The sequence below is a fragment of the Pantherophis guttatus genome, chromosome 1, assembly GCF_059756535.1.
Source record: "Pantherophis guttatus breed Tessera chromosome 1, ASM5975653v1, whole genome shotgun sequence".
Lineage (NCBI taxonomy): Eukaryota > Metazoa > Chordata > Lepidosauria > Squamata > Colubridae > Pantherophis > Pantherophis guttatus.
Window position 1 is genome coordinate 346727813 of NC_142063.1, and position 16217 is coordinate 346744029.

A 16217-nucleotide genomic window follows, 5' to 3' on the forward strand; every position below is an offset into this window, starting at 1 on the left:
CCTGCCAGCATGGATCACAATTTACAAATTTGTAGATTTACAATGTACATATTTACAAATTGTCATAAGTCAAGGACTACCTGTACAGGGGATTCACACAGGCAACAACATACGACCATAATGAAGCCCAGCATTTTTGTCGCTCAGTGAAACATTTGTTAAGTGAGGTTTGCCCCGTTTTACGACCTCTTGTGCCACCGATGTTAAGTGAATCAATGCAGTTGTTAAATCAGGAGCACGGTTGTTAAATGAATCTGATTTCCCCACTGCCTTTGCTGGTCCAGAAGGTCGCAGAAGGGGATCACATGACCCCGGGATGCTGCGACCGTCATAAATGTGAACCAGTTACTGTTCCGGTTCATATAAATTAAGCTTAGTGGACGGAAATTTAGGATTAGGTAATTTATTTGTATTATTAACATTAATAGGGTGTTAAAATATATTGTGAATTTAAAATATTAAGGATTAGAAATTGTGGGAATTTTGAGATACACTCCGGGGATTGATTAAATATTCTGAATATTTGGCTTTATTAGTAAATCCCACGTATTTGGAATATGGACGTTATGGTGGAATAATGAGTCATTCTTAAAATATTAAATATTAGTAATTTTTTTTAAAATTTGATTTATATGCCGCCCTTCTCCGAAGACTCAGGGCGGCTTACAATGTGCTCAGCAATAGCCTTCATCCTTTTGTATATTTATACAAAGTCAGCTTATTGCCCCCACAAACTGGGTCCTCATTTCACCTACCTTAGAAAGGATGGAAGGCTGAGTCAACCTTGAGCCTGGGGAGATTCGAACTTACAGTAATTGCAGACAACTGGTGTTAATCACAATGCTATCAGTCTGCTGAGCCACCAGGCTCAATTTAGTAGGGGATAACAAATAACACGGCGCAAAGAAATGTTATCTATGTTTAAATGAATTAATGGGAAAAATGATAAAAGAAGAGAGAATAAATAGCATTGTTGAAGTTGGAAGATTAGGATGACGTACACTTATACAAATTATGGTTAGCGCTGTTTAAAAAAGATTTGACTCCGTCAATACACTGTCCACAAAATATGTCATTATTAGACTAAAAAATTAAAAATTAATAATAAATAAATAAATAAATATGAACCAGTGGCCAAGTGCCTGAATTTTCGGTCACATGACTATTCAGCTGGGGGAATTCTGGGACTTGAAGTCCGCCGCTCTTAAAGGGGCCCTGATTTAAAATATTATACCTTGACTTACGACTCCAATGGAGCCCAAAATTTCTGTGGTTCAGCGAGACATTTGTTAAGTGCGTTTTGCCCCGTTTTACAACCTTTCTTGACACAGTTGCTAAGTGAATCAATGCAGTCGATAAGCCAGTCAACCCGGTTGTTAAGTGAATCTGGCTTCCCAATGGCTCATCGGAAGGTCGCAAAAGGGGATGGCGTGACCCCAGGAGAGCCAAGGCTGGGCTTGGAGAAGCTGAAAGCAATGCCTTTTAAACTGGAGGAGGTTCCATGGAGGTCATCTAGACCAACCCCGCTCTTCCTTTGGCCTACAATGCAGCACACCTCACCCCATCCTATGCAGATAGGATGCCTAAAGCCTCTGTTTAAGTCCGGATGTCACTAGCTGAAAACCTGGGATTTATGTCAAAAAAGCACGTTATTTTAATACAGGTAGTCCTCGAATTACGACCATAATTGACTCCCCCTCCCCCTGCAATTACAGTCATAAATCGTGACAGTCGGGTCATCACATGGCGAGTCCCAATTTTATGACTTTTTGTAGCGGTCGTTAAGCAAACACGGGGATCCTAAAGTGAATGGAGCAGTCATAAAGCGAACACCACAGTTGTTAAGTGAGGGCATTGTTCACTAGGGGGTGGTTTCTGGTGGAAACAGGAAATAAATAGTGCTCTCTGAGATCGGTGGCTTTCTTGCGGACTTTTCATGACCCAACTAGGTAATCTCATCAGTGCTAGAAGGGAGGGGAGTTTATGGAGAGGAGGAGGAGGAGGAGGAAGAAGAAAAGGAGGAGGGGGAGTACTGTGGGGGTCCTTGGTGCTCTCTGAGTTTGCTCGTTTTCTTGTAGACCTTTCATGACCCAACTAGTTATCTCATCAGTGCTAGAAGGGAGGGGAGTTTATGGAGGAGGAGGAGGAGGAGGAGGAGGAGGAGGAGGAGGAGGAGGAGGAGGAGGAGGAGGAAGAAGAAGAAGAAGAAAAGGAGGAGAGGGAGGACTGTGGGGGTCCTTGATGCTCTCTGAGTTTGCTCGTTTTCTTGTAGACCTTTCATGACCCAACTAGGTAACATCATCAGTGCTAGAAGGGAGGGGAGTTTATGGAGAGGAGGAGGAGGAGGAGGATGAAAAGGACTGTAGGGTCCTTGATATTCTTTGAACTTGAGTTGTGTTTTCTTGCAGACGTCTCATGACCCAACTAAGTAACACCATCAGTACTGCTCGGAGGATCTCTGAGCTTGGAGATTTCCATGCAGGCGTCAGGTAGCAAACCCTCCGCGATCAAACCACCGTTGCTCTGAGACACCCCCCCCCCAAAAAACTCCACAAACACATCAAGGAGCAACTTCCCGCTCGTCTTACCCCCAGGCCCTTTCGAGTTCCTTCCGCGACCCCCCGCCATGCTCGGACGTGGGGACCCCCCCACCATCATTCCTCACCGCGAATATTTCCGGAGCACCATCCGTTCAACCTTGATAAATTAACTCAGCAAGAACACTTTGTCAAGGCAAGATTGGGGAAGGGAAGGATGGAGGGAAGGAGCGAGTTCGAATCCTGACGCAGCTTAAAACAATCCCCCCCCTCCCACCCCCACTTTTCGGTCCCGTCCCCTAAAGGACCACCTGTCCCATAATGAGCAGCCACCTGTTCCTTGACGCAAGGAACTCACCCTTATATTTAGTAGCTCATTTCAAGGAATTGTTCCTTATTTTAGCAACCATCTGTTGTCTTTTCTAAAAAAAAAACCCAAAAGTCTCTTGAATCATTCTTTTATGTAACAGACAGATGGTAACGGGGTGGGGTGGGAATTCTGGGTGGTGACATTGCCCCCCTCCCCAAAATACACACAAACACAAACACACTGCCCCTTAGTTCCAGGGCAAACCTGTTTTTTTTTGGCAAAGATTTAACAACTTTCTTATTTTGGGGGGTTATCCTGGTTTGCCATCCGAGTTTACAAAAATAAATGAACTTTTAAGGAAGAAATTTGGGGTTGTTTTGCAAAAGGGTAGGGGGGACCCCACTTAACAGGTTTCGCTTCCAGGAAGACCCCCCCACAAAAAAGTTCAAAATCACCAAAAAAATGGATTTTGACTACAGGGCTCCTCGACTTACAACCACCACGGAGTCCCAATATTTCTGTCGCTAAGTGAAACATTTCTTAAGTGAGATTTGTTTGCCCCGTTTTACGACTTTCCTTGCCACAGTTGCTAAGGGAGTCCCTGCACTTGTGAAGTTAGGCTGTTAAGTGAATCGGGCTCTCCCCGTTGACTCTTGCTTGTCAAGACGGTCACAAAAGGGGATCACGTGACCCCCGAGACACTGCGATTGTCATAAATACGAGTCACCAGGGTCTGGTGGCTCAGCAGACTAAAGCACTGTTATTAACATCCACTTACATCTGCTGCCTGCAATTACTGCAGGTTCGAATCTCGCCATGCTCAAGGTTGACTCAGCCTTCCATCCTTTCTAAGGTAGGTAAAATGAGGACCCGGATTGTGGGGGCAATAAGCTGACTTTGTATAAATATACAAAAGTATGAAGGCTATTGCTTAACGCATTGTAAGCCGCCCTGAGTCTCCGGAGAAGAGCGGCATATAAATCAAATTAAAAAAAAAAAATCTGAATTTTGATCACGTGACTTTGGGGATGCCGCAAACGGTCGTAAATGCGAAAAACGGTCATCATCAGTCCATTTTTTTCCAGTGACGTTGTAACGTCGAACCGTCACTAAAGGAACAGTCGTAAGTCGAGGATTACTCCGGCCATTCTCAAAGGGTTGGACTTCGACTCCCAGAATTCCCCAGCTATGCTGGCCACGTTCGAAAAACACTTATTTAGGCCAAATATTAGAAGGATTTCCCCAGCATTAAAAACCGTTTGGAACGGCCCAGGGGGTGAATGATAACCCAGGAACCTGCTGGTCTATATGACCTCTGGGGTTCCCTTCCGTCTAATTCAAAGCACCGCCCAAACGGCTGCCGTATTTTAAAGATTTATCTCTCCCTCTCGAGACTCAACCGCCAAATATTTTTCCCTAAGGGCAGAAGGGGGCTGGACTAGATGACCTACAAGGTCCCCTCCAACTCTGTTATTCTACACATGCTCAGAGGCTCTGCTGGTATTATATGCACGGCCCATTATATGCCTGTTTCTCATCCCTCTGCCTAACGCAGCCCCGATTCAATCGGCACCGGCAAGCGCATAAAGATTTATCTCTCCCTCTCGAGACTCAACCGCCAAATATTTTTCTCTAAGGGCAGAAGGGGGCTGGACTAGATGACCTACAAGGTCCCCTCCAACTCTGCTATTCTACACATGCTCAGAGGCTCCGCAGGTATTATATGCACGGCCCATTATATGCCTGTTTCTCATCCCTCTGCCTAACGCAGCCCCGATTCAATCGGCACCGGCAAGCGCATAAAGATTTATCTCTCCCTCTCGAGACTCAACCGCCAAATATTTTTCCGTAAGGGCAGAAGGGGGCTGGACTAGATGACCTACAAGGTCCCCTCCAACTCTGCTATTCTACACATGCTCAGAGGCTCCACAGGTATTATATGCACGGCCCATTATATGCCTGTTTCTCATCCCTCTGCCTAACGCAGCCCCGATTCAATCGGCACCGGCAAGCGCATAATCAACACCAGGAAAACCGCACAAAAACCCACAATCCAGATATTCCACTGCAGGAATGTGTGTGTGTGTGTAAGGGAGCCTAAAGAAGGGGTCAGTTTGGAGAAGGATGCCATCTTGGATTTCCCTCCCCCCAAAAGAAAACCCCCACAACGTTGCCTTTGCCAGGGACAGCCTCAATGTCTATTCCCTCCTCGGTTTTCCCTTCTGTAAAATGGGCATAATGTCATCCTGTAACGTCATCTCCTTCCCATTTGTGGGGCACACGCCCCCCCCTCCACCCTCTGCCCAACAGGGTGAAGTCAGGCCATGGGGTTTAGCCAAGCAAGCTAAACAACTCTCTTAATGACCACTGGAGTCGCCCGCGGGGATTAATTAAGCAATTAAATAAGGGTTCCCAATGAAAAAAAAAAAGGCTAATGGAGGCCATCCATCACATCTGCTCCAGAAACTGTTCCCAAGGCAGGAGGACGCTGATCCTGGGTGGTCTTTTAAGGCAAATCCCCTCCTTCAAACCTCCTGGAAAACAGAGATAGGGGAGGGGGAGGGCTGTGGACGGAGGGGAGAGGGGTCCCTCTGCTCGCCCCCCCTCCCTCTTCCCGACAAGCACAATTTATTAAAACGCAATTTATTAAACGGGAGGGAAGGAGCTGCAGCCCAGCCTTTTCGTAAATTGTGTTTTTTACGGGCTACCCAGACTCCTGTTGATCGCATGCAGGGAAAAAAAAGGGGGGGTTCAAGAGGAGAACCCCAGATTTCAGGCTGGAAATGAAGGGGAGGTCGATGAGAAGAACGGGGTCCCCCCCTTCTGCCACACTGTCCCCCTAAAAAAGTTCCAGCTGTTGACAACAAACGGAGCCGCATTTTCAGAGGGTGGGCCCTCCTCAATTCCAAACGACAGGGCGGTGGGGGGGGGAGGTAAAGATTTGGGAGAGGTCTCCGAAGAAGCCCCCTCCTCCTCGACCGCCCCCTCCCCATCCTCAACCCCAAATCTCTGCTCGGTTAGCTAAGCCACCAGCGCGGGGTTTACATAACTGTCTCTCTCTCTCTCTCTCTCTCTCTCCCCAAAGCAGAAATCCGTGGCTGGATTCCTTGTGGGACCCCCTCACACCCCAAAAAGGGGCCGAGTGGAGAGGTGTAAAGGCAGGGGAGGGAAAGAAAGGGGGTGCAATGTTGCAGCCCCCCCAAAAGAGAAAACTCAACCCTGGTTCCCACCGTCTCTGAAGCCTGGCAGAGCAACGGATAGGTCTGTCCAAAGCAGGAATCCGTGGCTGGATTTCTTGTGGGACCCCCCCACCCCAAAAACAGGGAATGGAGAGGTAGAGAGGGAAAGAAGGAAAGGGGTGCAATTTTTGTGCCCCCCCCCAAAAAGAGAAAACTCAACCTTGGTTCCCACCGCCTCTTGCACCTGGCACATGAAAGATAACATCTCAAAATCCGTGGCTGGCTTCCTTACGGGACCCCCGACCCCCCAAAAATAGGGCCGAATGGAGAAGTCGAGAGACGGAGGAAGGAAGGAAAGGGGTGCAATGTTGCAGCCCCCTCCCCAAAATAGAAAGAAAACTCAACCCTTGTTTCTCCGGCGCCTGGCAGAGGAGAGACACCGAGTCGGATTTCTGCCTCTCTCTCTGGTTTGGTACCTTTCGGGGCAGGGAAAACATCCCTCGCTCCCCCAGGTCTTTTTCTCTTCCTCCAACACCCCCTCCCCGACCCCAGCCAAGACCCCAGACTCAAAAGACCTACTGCCATAGAGGGTGTCGATCCAGGAGAGGCGAGGAAGGCCGTGCTCGCTTAAGGGCTCCATCCCTACCTCCGGAGAAGCTCAAGGAGCTGCTGGTAGAGACGAAGGGAGCATCTCGTAACAAAGGCTGGGGAAAGAGTGGGGGGGGGAGAGAGAGAGAGGGAAAGGGGAGGGGGCACCGAGGGGGGGGAGAGGGGGTAATTGTGGGAGGCGGTGGCGGGAAGGCTGGGGAAGCAGCGGCAGCTGGAATGGGGTGGGGCGGAGAAGGGTGGGTAGCGTTTTTTCATGCCCCCCCTTGGAGGCTGGCGTGGAGAAGACGTGCCCAGCCCTTGCCAGGCAGTGTGTGTGTGTGACTGTGTGACTCTGTGTGTGTGTTGTGTGTGAACACACACCCTTGGGAGGGCGGGGAAGGCTCCCTCCTCCTCCTCCTCCTCCTCCTCCTCCTCCTCCTCCTCCTCCAAGGGGCTGGGAAGAGAGGGCCACCAATGGGGAGGGAAGCCCCAAAAATGGGTGGGGATGGGGAGGAAAGAGACTCCCCTCCTCCCCCGCCTCAAGGGGGGGGTCATCTGAGGAAGGGGACCCCAATCCATTGGGGAAGGGTCTCCCTGGTACCAGAACTTCCATCACCCCCCCCTCCTCCCGTTCTGTTTTTTTCAAAGGCCGTTTTCTCCGATGGAAGGGGGGATCCCCCGCCCCAAATTGGATCAGGTGGCAAAAAAGAGGACGGGTCTTATTTCCCTCAAGACCACCACCACCATCCCGAGACCCCCCGTGTAGTGACTTTAAAGACGCAGCTTTCCTAGCAAGGTAGGCAAAAGGGGTGGGCCACTGTTTATGGTTCTTTGATCACCTGGTGGTCCTCCATCCGACAATTAATTTTATTTTCCAAAGCCCCTGAAGGCAGGCCAAGAAGCAACGGATGGAAACTCATCAAGGAGAGAAGCAACCTGGAATTAAGGAGGAATTTGCTAACAGTGAGAACAATTAACCTGTGGAACAGCTGGCCACCAGATGTTGTGGGTGCTTCATCACTGGAGGTTTTTTTAAGAAGAGATTGGACAGCCACTTGTCTGAAATGGTAGAAGGTCTCCTGCTTGAGCAGGGGGCTGGACTAGATGACCTCCAAGGTCCCTTCCAGCTGTACCCTGATCCTGATTCGCCAGATCTGCCCTTCTTTCTTGGAGGGGGGGTAGGGGCGTTTCCCCCAAATTGAGTCAGGATGCAAAGAGGAAGGGTCTCCGTTGAGACCCCCTTATAGTGACTTTAAAGATGTGGGCCTCCCTAACAGGGCAAGGAAGTGGTGCGCCACTGCTTACGGTTCTTGGATCACCTGGTGGTCCTCCATCCACTAGATTAATTTTCCAAAAGAATTGGGCGGAAAGCGTGACGGCTTAAAAAAATATTGTGTAGGACGGCAGCCACAAAGCTAAGAGAGTTTGTGTTGCAGAATAAACAATTCTCTCCTTTATTGAACTCAAACTTGGCCACTAGAACACGGGTGGACTTCAATTCCCAGAATTCCCCAGGGAGCATGGGATTCTGGGAGTTCAAATCCACCAGTTTTTAAAATTGTTTGAAAAAAACCTCTAATTTAAAAACCCATAATTGATCAGTTCCATCTCTAGGTCACTCTGGAGGCAACTACGGGCGGTCCTCGATTTACGACCACAAAAATTGAGCCCTACATTTCGGTGGCTAAAGCGAGAGTTATTAAGTTGAGCTGTGCCCCGTTTTACGACCTTCCTTGCCACGGTTGTTGAGTGAATCCCTGTTGTCTCTGTTAGTCACATGGTCGTCGTTAAGCAAATCCAGCTTCCCCACTGACGTTGCATGTCGGAAGGTCGCAAAAGGGAATCACGTGACCCCCCGAGACACTGCGACCGTCATAAATACGAGTCAGTTTCCAGGTTCCTGAATTTTGATCACGGGATCTACAGTCGTAAGTATGAAAAATGGTCATAACTGACTTTTTTCAGTGCTGTTGTAACTTCAAACGGTCACTAAATGAACTTTTGTAAGTGGAGGACTCCCAGTAACAAGAGAAGCAGTTAGTTGTCGATTAATCTCTCTTACTGCAACGGTCATAAGTGTGAAAAATGGTCATAAGTCGCTTTAGCGCCATTGTAACTTCGAACAGTCACTAAATGAACTTTTGTAAGTGGAGGACTCCCAGTAACAATTGAAACAATTATAGCTATGGATTAATCTCTTGCCAATTTTTAACCAACTCTGCAAAAAATGTCCTCAGTTTAATCTGAAAAATAAATAAATAAATAAATAAATAAATAAATAAATAAATAAATAAATAAATAAATAAATAAATAAATAAATAAATAAATAAATAAATAAATAAATAAATAAATAAATCCAGCCGTAATTTTTAAAAATAAATGCACTATTTTTAATACGGACCTATAGTATAAATAGGACAGAATTCAAGCATCTTTCATCTACTAGGAGTGTGTAAATTAGCACACAGGCCCCTCCCTATGCCACACACTTATTTCAAATTTGAAAAAAAAAAAATTCAGGGAAACATCCTGGCCGCTGACTCACATTTACGACAGTTGCCGCGTCCCGAGGCCACGCAATTCCCTTTGGCGGCCTTCTGACCAGCAAAGTTCAATGGGGAAGCCGGATTCACTTAACAACGATGTTACCGACTTAACAGCTGCAGCGATTCACTTAACAACCGTGGCCAGAGAGGTCGTAAAACAGAACAAAGCTCACTTAACAACCGTCTCGCTTAACAAGGAGTTCCATTTTTGCCGTAAATCGAGGAATACCTGTATTGGACTTATGACCACAATTCAACCCATCATTTCTGTTGCTAAGTGAGACAGTTGTTGTGAATCACTCCTGTTGTTAAGTGAGCTTTGCACCATTTTACGACTTTTCCTGCCACTGTTGTTAAGCGAATCACTCCCGTTGTTAAGTGAGCTTTGCGCCATTTTACGACTTTTCCTGCCACCGTCGTTAAGCGAATCACTCCCATTGTTAAGCCAGTCACGCAGGTCGTTAAGCGAATCTGGCTTCCCCCGCCGACTTCGCTTGTCTGAAGGTCGCAAAAAGGGAATCGCGTGACTCCGGGAGACGCCGCGACCGTCATAAATACGAGTCCGTGGCCGAGCATCTGAATTTTGATCGCGCGACCCACGGGGGGAATGCCGCAACGGTCCGCTAAGTGTGAAAATCGGTCCTTAATCACGTCTTTCAGTGCCGTTGTTAACTCTGAAACGGTCACTAAATGATGATCTGTTGTGAGTCTGCACCCAAAAGCCACGACAACCTTCAGCAAAACCTTTCCGTGGCTGCCACGACCCTCTTGCACGCCAACTGGTGTGGTCACGTGAGCCACGAGGAACGGGAGGGGGGGGGCTCATGAATCATCACCAGAAGGTGGGAAAACAGCCGGGGGGGGTGTGTATATGTGTTTTGCGTGTGCCATAATTAGCAGTGGCACTCCCGAGCTGCTGCCTTCTTTTCCTAACAAATGTTGTGTGTTTGTGGTAGCAGGACGCACCCAAGTCTTTGCATACGGCCCCACAAGGCCCCACCCCACCCCGCTTCGCGCTCAAGGAGAATCGAGGTCCGGCCCAGACATTCTAGGACCGTGAGGGCGAACCTATTATTTATTTATTTATTTATTTATTTATTTATTTATTTATTTATTTATTTATTTATTTATTTATTTATTTATTTATTTATTTATTTATTTATTTAATATTTTATACCGCCCTTCTCCTGAAGGACTCAGGGCGGTGAACAGTCAAAATAAACATATATATCAAAATGTGAATAGAAGCAATAAATAATAATTAAGTCAATTTGGCTTATCAGTTAAGTTAAGATCTTCAGAATAAAATTTACACAATTAGGAAAAGGAAAGAAAAAAATTAATTATGCCAGCCCGGCTTGGTGAAAGAGGAAGGTCTTAAGTGCCCGACGGAAAGTACGAAGATCTGGGATTATTCGTATCCCTGGGGGTATCCTGTTCCAAAGGGTCGGTGCCCCCACAGAGAAGGCTTTCCCCCTGGGAACCACCAGTCGACATTGCTTTAGTGACGGTACCCTGAGGAGGCCCACCCTGTGGGAGCGTACTGGTTGGTGGGAGGTTATCGGTTGCAGAAGGTGGTCTCGTAGGTACCCAGGCCCTAAGCCACGGAGCACTTTAAAGGTAAGAACCAACACCTTGAAGCACACTCGGAAGGCCACCGGAAGCCAGTGCAGCTCGCGTAGGAGAGGTGTTACATGTGAGCGCCATGTCGCTCCCAATATCACCCGCGCGGCCGCATTCTGGACCAGTTGGAGCCTCCGCGTGCACCTCAAGGGGAGCCCCATGTAGAGAGCATTGCAGTAGTCCAGTCGAGAAGTGACGAGGGCGTGAGTGACCGTATTTAACGAGTCCCGATCCAGAAAGGGTCGCAACTGGCGAATCAGGTGAACCTGATAGAAAGTTCTCCTGGCCACGGCCGTCATATGCTCTTCTAAAGACAGTTGCGTGTCCAGGAGGACACCTAAGTTGCGGGCCCTCTCCGTGGGGGCCAATGTCTCGCCCCCAATAGTCAACGATGGTATCAGCTGGTTATATCGGAACGCCGACAGCCACAGCCACTCGGTCTTGGAAGGGTTGAGTCGGAGCCTGTTTCTCCCCATCCAGATCCGCACGGCCTCCAGGCACCGGGACATCACTTCGAGGGCATCGTTGGGGTGGTCTGAGGTAGAGATGTACAGTTGAGTATCATCAGCGTACTGATGGAACTCCACCCCAAAACCACGGATGATCTCACCCAGTGGCTTCACATAAATGTTGAACAGGAGGGGCGAGAGGACCGACCCTTGTGGCACCCCACAAACAAGGCGCCTTGGGGTCGACCGCTGCCCCCCTGTCAACACGGATTGCGACCGGTCGGAGAGATAGGAGGAGAACCACCGCAAAACGGTGCCCCCCACTCCCAGTCCCTCCAGCCGACGCAACATGATACCATGGTCGATGGTATCAAAAGCCGCTGAGAGATCTAATAGGACCAGGATAGAGGAGCAACCTCTGTCCCGAGCCCTCCAGAGATCATCCACCAACGCGACCAATGCCGTTTCCGTGCTGTATCGTGACCTGAAGCCCGACTGGAACGGATACAGATAGACAACTTCATCCAGGTATCGGGGTAGTTGTCGCGCCACCACACTCTCAACAACCTTCGCAACAAAGCGAAGATTGGAGACTGGACGATAATTTGATAATATAGCCGGGTCCAGGGAAGGCTTCTTGAGGAGGGGCTTCACAACCGCCTCTTTCAAGGCGGCGGGAAAGACACCCTCACTCAGAAAAGCATTTATAATCCCCTGGAGCCAGCCTCGTGTAACCTCCCGGGTGGCACATGGCGCCATATCTGTGGGCACACGAGCGTTGCCCTACCTCAGTCCAGCACCCATGTGCGCGCTGGCCAACTGATTTTCGGGCCTTCCGGGCTCACCAGAAGTCGGGAAACGGGCTGTTTTCAGGCCTCCGGAGGGCCTCTGGGAGAGTGGGGAAGGCTGTTTTCACCCTCCCCAGACGCCTAGAAAGGCTCTGGAGCCTGGGGAGGGCAAAAAAAAAATGGGCAAAAAATCCCCCCCATTACCCTTGCTTTTGACACACAATGGCAAAAAGGTTAGCCATCATTGTTCTAGGAGGAAGGTGGTGTTAGCCTCTGGGTGTCCCAAATCAGGGATCACCTGGTGGTCTCCTTTCCGACTCACACCTTTTACCCAAAGGATGCACAAATGATGTTGGATTTAAATTACAAGTATTCCTCAGCTTATGACCTCAGCTGAGCCCCAAATTTTAGATGGCTAAGCGAGGCGTTTGCTAAAGGAGCTTTGTCCCGTTTTACGACCTTTTCTTGCCACGGTTGTTAAGGGAATCACTGCACGGGTTAAGTTAGTCACACGGTCGTTAAATGAATCTGGCTTCCCCGTTGGGCTTGTCAGGTCGCAACAGGGGATCACATGACCCCCGAGACACTGCGACCGTCATAAATATGAGTCAGCTGCCAAGCATAGGAATATAAATCATGGGGATGCTGCAACGGTCGTAAGTGTGAAAAACGGTCATTATAAGTCCCTTTTTTCAGTGGGGTGTCGCAACTTCGAACGGTCACTAAATGAATGGTTGTAAATCGAGGACTACCTGTGCACGCAGTCCTCAACTTCCAGCTTTTCATTTTGCAACCGTTCTAAGTTACACCACCACTGAAAAAAGGGACTTACGACCGATCCTCGCACTTACGACCGTCATAGCATCCCCACAGTGAACAAATTTTGACACTGGGCAAAACCTGATCTCCATTTGTGACCTTCCCAGCCGACAGGCCAAGTCGATGGAAGAAGCAGGATTCGCTTGATGACCACGTGATTCATTTAACGACCACCGCGGTTCGCTCAACCAGTTGTGTCCACTCCCCCCCAAAAAAACAGTCCAAAAATATAGCACAACTCATTTAACAACTGCCTGGTTTAGCAAGGGGAATTCTGAATCTCAATTGCGGCCATGAATCGAGGACCACCAGTATTGTGGTCATAAGTCGAGGACTATCTGAATTTTTTTATTATTATTATTCTATTTTTGTTTTTTGCTCTTGTACAATTCAGGAAAGATAAAACAGATATTTTTCCAACCCATAAATACGTTTTATTTATTCAAAGGCTTCGTCTGATCCCTTCCCCGGATGCAAAGCAGCGGCTCAACGGAAGCTGGAATTTAAATGCTTTTGTTCCCTTTAATGTCCGTTCGGACACGAGGATTCCTGACGGTTTGTTTTTCCCCAAATCGAGAGCCCCCGTTTTTGACTAACAAATGTGGGTCGGAGAATATTTTGACACGCAAATCTCGCGCCCCGAGGAACATTTGTTAGTCAGAAAAGGGGATTTTCATTTAGAGCTGGAAAGAAAAACCCTCCGTTTTCCATTACGGGAACTCCTCGACTTACAACCGATTGTTTAGTGACCGTCCGAAGTTACAAGGGCACTGAAAAAAAGGGCCATTTTTGACATTTTTTACCTGCAATAGAATATACCTTTACCACTAAGAAGATCCATCTGTCTATCATTATTGATCAATCTATTTATCTCTATCAACAATCAATCAATCATCTACCTATTATCAATCAATCATGTATTTATCTATCATTTATCAATATCTATCTATCTATATCATCTATTTATCTATCATTTATCAATTATTTCTCTATCATCTAATTTTCTTTCTCTTCTTTTTCTCTCCTTTCCTTCCTTATTCCTTCTTTCCTTCCTTTTCTTCCCTAGCTTCTTCCTTCCTTCCTTTTTCCTTTTTTCCTTCCTTCTTTCCCTAGCTTCTTCCTTCCTTTTTCCTTCTTTCCTTCCTTCTTCCCTAGCTTCTTCCTTCCTTCCTTTTTCCTTTTTTCCTTCCTTCTTCCCTAGCTCCTTCCTTCCTTCCTAGCTTTCCTTCCTTCCTTCCTTCCTTCCTTTTTCCTTTCCTTCCTTCTTCCCTAGCTTCTTCCTTCCTTCCTTCCTTTTTCCTTTTTCCTTTTTTCCTTCCTTCTTCCCTAGCTTCTTTCCTTCTTTTCCTTCTTTCCTTCCTTCTTCCCTAGCTCCTTCCTTCCTTCCTTTTCGGTTTTCAAGTAAAGACTCAGCAACTGTTTAGTCTGGCACGGTATATAAGGACTCTCTCGCCTTAGGCCAAGGGGTTGAACTAGATGACCTCTAAGATCCCTTCCCAATCCTAGGATTCTACGCAATCTGTTTTTTATAGAGAGAAGCAGTTCTTGACTCATGACTGTTCACTTAGCAAGCATTCAAAGTTACGATGGACCTGCCTTGGAGGTAGATACGACCCCGATTCAAAGTTACGACGGTCAGAAGCCCTCACCCGCAGTCGCATGAAAAAGTCCTCGACTTACAACCATTCATTTAGTGACCGTTCAAAGTTACAGCGGCACTGAAAAAAGTGACTCATGACCGTTTTCCACACTTACGACCGTTGTAGCGTGATCCCTATATGTTGTAGCGCGATGCCCCATGATTGCATGATCAAAATTCAGTCATTTGGCCGACTGCCTCATATTTATGGCGGTTGCGCTGTCCTGGGGAAAGTCACGTGATCCCCTTTTGCGATCTTCTGAAAAACCAAGTCCATGGGAAATCCGGATTCGCTTAACAACCATGTGACTCACTTAACAACGGCAGCGATTCGCTTAAACAACTGTGGCCCGAAAGGTCGGAAAACGGTCGCAAAGCTCACTTAACCGCCTCGCTTAGCCGGGGAAATTTGGGGCTCGACGGTGGCCGTAAGCCGAGGACTCCCTGCACGCCAAAATAAACCGCCGTAGGGCGAGTAACACAACTGTGACGCCGGGAGGAGGTGTGACGCTTGTTCAAAAGAGACTTTGAAAGCAGCCCCTTCGTCAGCCGCTGTGACAGCCCCCTTCGCGTGGGAAGCGCAACGTAGTGAGTGAGCCACACAACAAGGCTGACCGTGTCGCCACGCACAAGGACGGGAACCTGGGTGGCAAACGGAGTGGCTCTCCTCTTGCCACGGGGAGATTGGCACACTAAGTTCAACGTCCCGGATGCTAATCGGAGGACAAGGAAAAGCTTTTAATGATTCCTAACGTCACCGGTTCTTCCTTTCTGCGTCTTGCAGGACCCGTTTCCTGGCCGGGTCCTTCGCGCACCTCGCCACAGGGTAGGGAGAAGGGCCAAGGGGGCGCCGTGGGTGAGGATGGCACCGACCGGATGCGAGAAAATGCACCGTATTTGCTTATGAGTCCCTGCACGGAGCATCAGAGGGCACCTCTCAGGCTCTCAGGTGCCCCCTTGTGGTCCAGAGGGGTGCATGCAAAGAGACACAATCCAGTCAGCAGCATTTCTTTCTTTCTTTCTTTCTTTCTTTCTTTCTTTCTTTCTTTCTTTCTTTCTTTCTTCTCCCTCCCTTTCTTTTCTCATTCTTTCCTTCTTTTTATCTTTCCTTGCATCCTTCTTTGCTTCCTATCTTATTTCTTTCCTTCTCTCCTCCTTCTCACTTTTCTTTCCTTCCTTCCTTCTCATTTATTTTCTCCCTCCTTCCTTCTTTCCGTGCTTCCTTCCTTCTTTCCTTCCTTCTCCTTTCCTTTCTTCCTTCTTTTCCTTTCTTCTCCTTCCTGCCTTCCTTCCTTTTTCTTTCTGTCTTTCCTTCGTTCCTTTTTTTTTCTTTTCCTTTTTCCTTTCTTCCTTTTTTCTTTCTTTCTTTCTCTTTCTTTCTTTCTTTCCTTCACATTTCCATTCCTTCCTTTCTTTTTTATTTATTTATTCAATTTATATGCCGCCCCTCTCCGAAGACCTTTGTTTTTCCCCTTTCTTTCGGTCTTTCTTTCTCTTTTCTCTTTTCCTTTCCTTTTCCTTCCTTCTTTACTTTTTTCTTTTGCTTTCTTTTCCTTCCCTTCTTTCCTTCCTTCTTTTCCTTTCCTTTCCTCCTTCCTTCCTTCCTTTACTTTTTTCTTTTTATTTCTTTTCCTTCCCTTCCTTCTTTTCTCTTTTCCTTTCCTCCTTCCTTCCTTCTTTACTTTTTTCTTTTTATTTCTTTTCCTTCCCTTCCTTCTTTTCTCTTTTCCTTTCCTTTC

At 47.6% G+C, this 16217-nt stretch overlaps 1 protein-coding gene across 2 annotated transcripts in view; it reads right to left on the reverse strand.

Moving 5' to 3' along the window:
* ABR (ABR activator of RhoGEF and GTPase) overlaps positions 1-16217 on the reverse strand; it is a 163027-nt gene that overhangs the window by 130350 nt on the left and 16460 nt on the right. The window contains exon 1 of one of the 2 annotated variants that reach the window (XM_087890310.1): positions 6606-6960. The exons of the other annotated variant lie outside the window; for it this stretch is intronic. Within the exon in view, the coding sequence (XP_087746436.1) occupies positions 6606-6666 (61 nt within the window). The 5' untranslated portion in view covers positions 6667-6960. Of the gene's footprint in view, positions 1-6605; positions 6961-16217 lie in introns of those variants that run through there. 2 annotated transcript variants of the gene reach the window in all.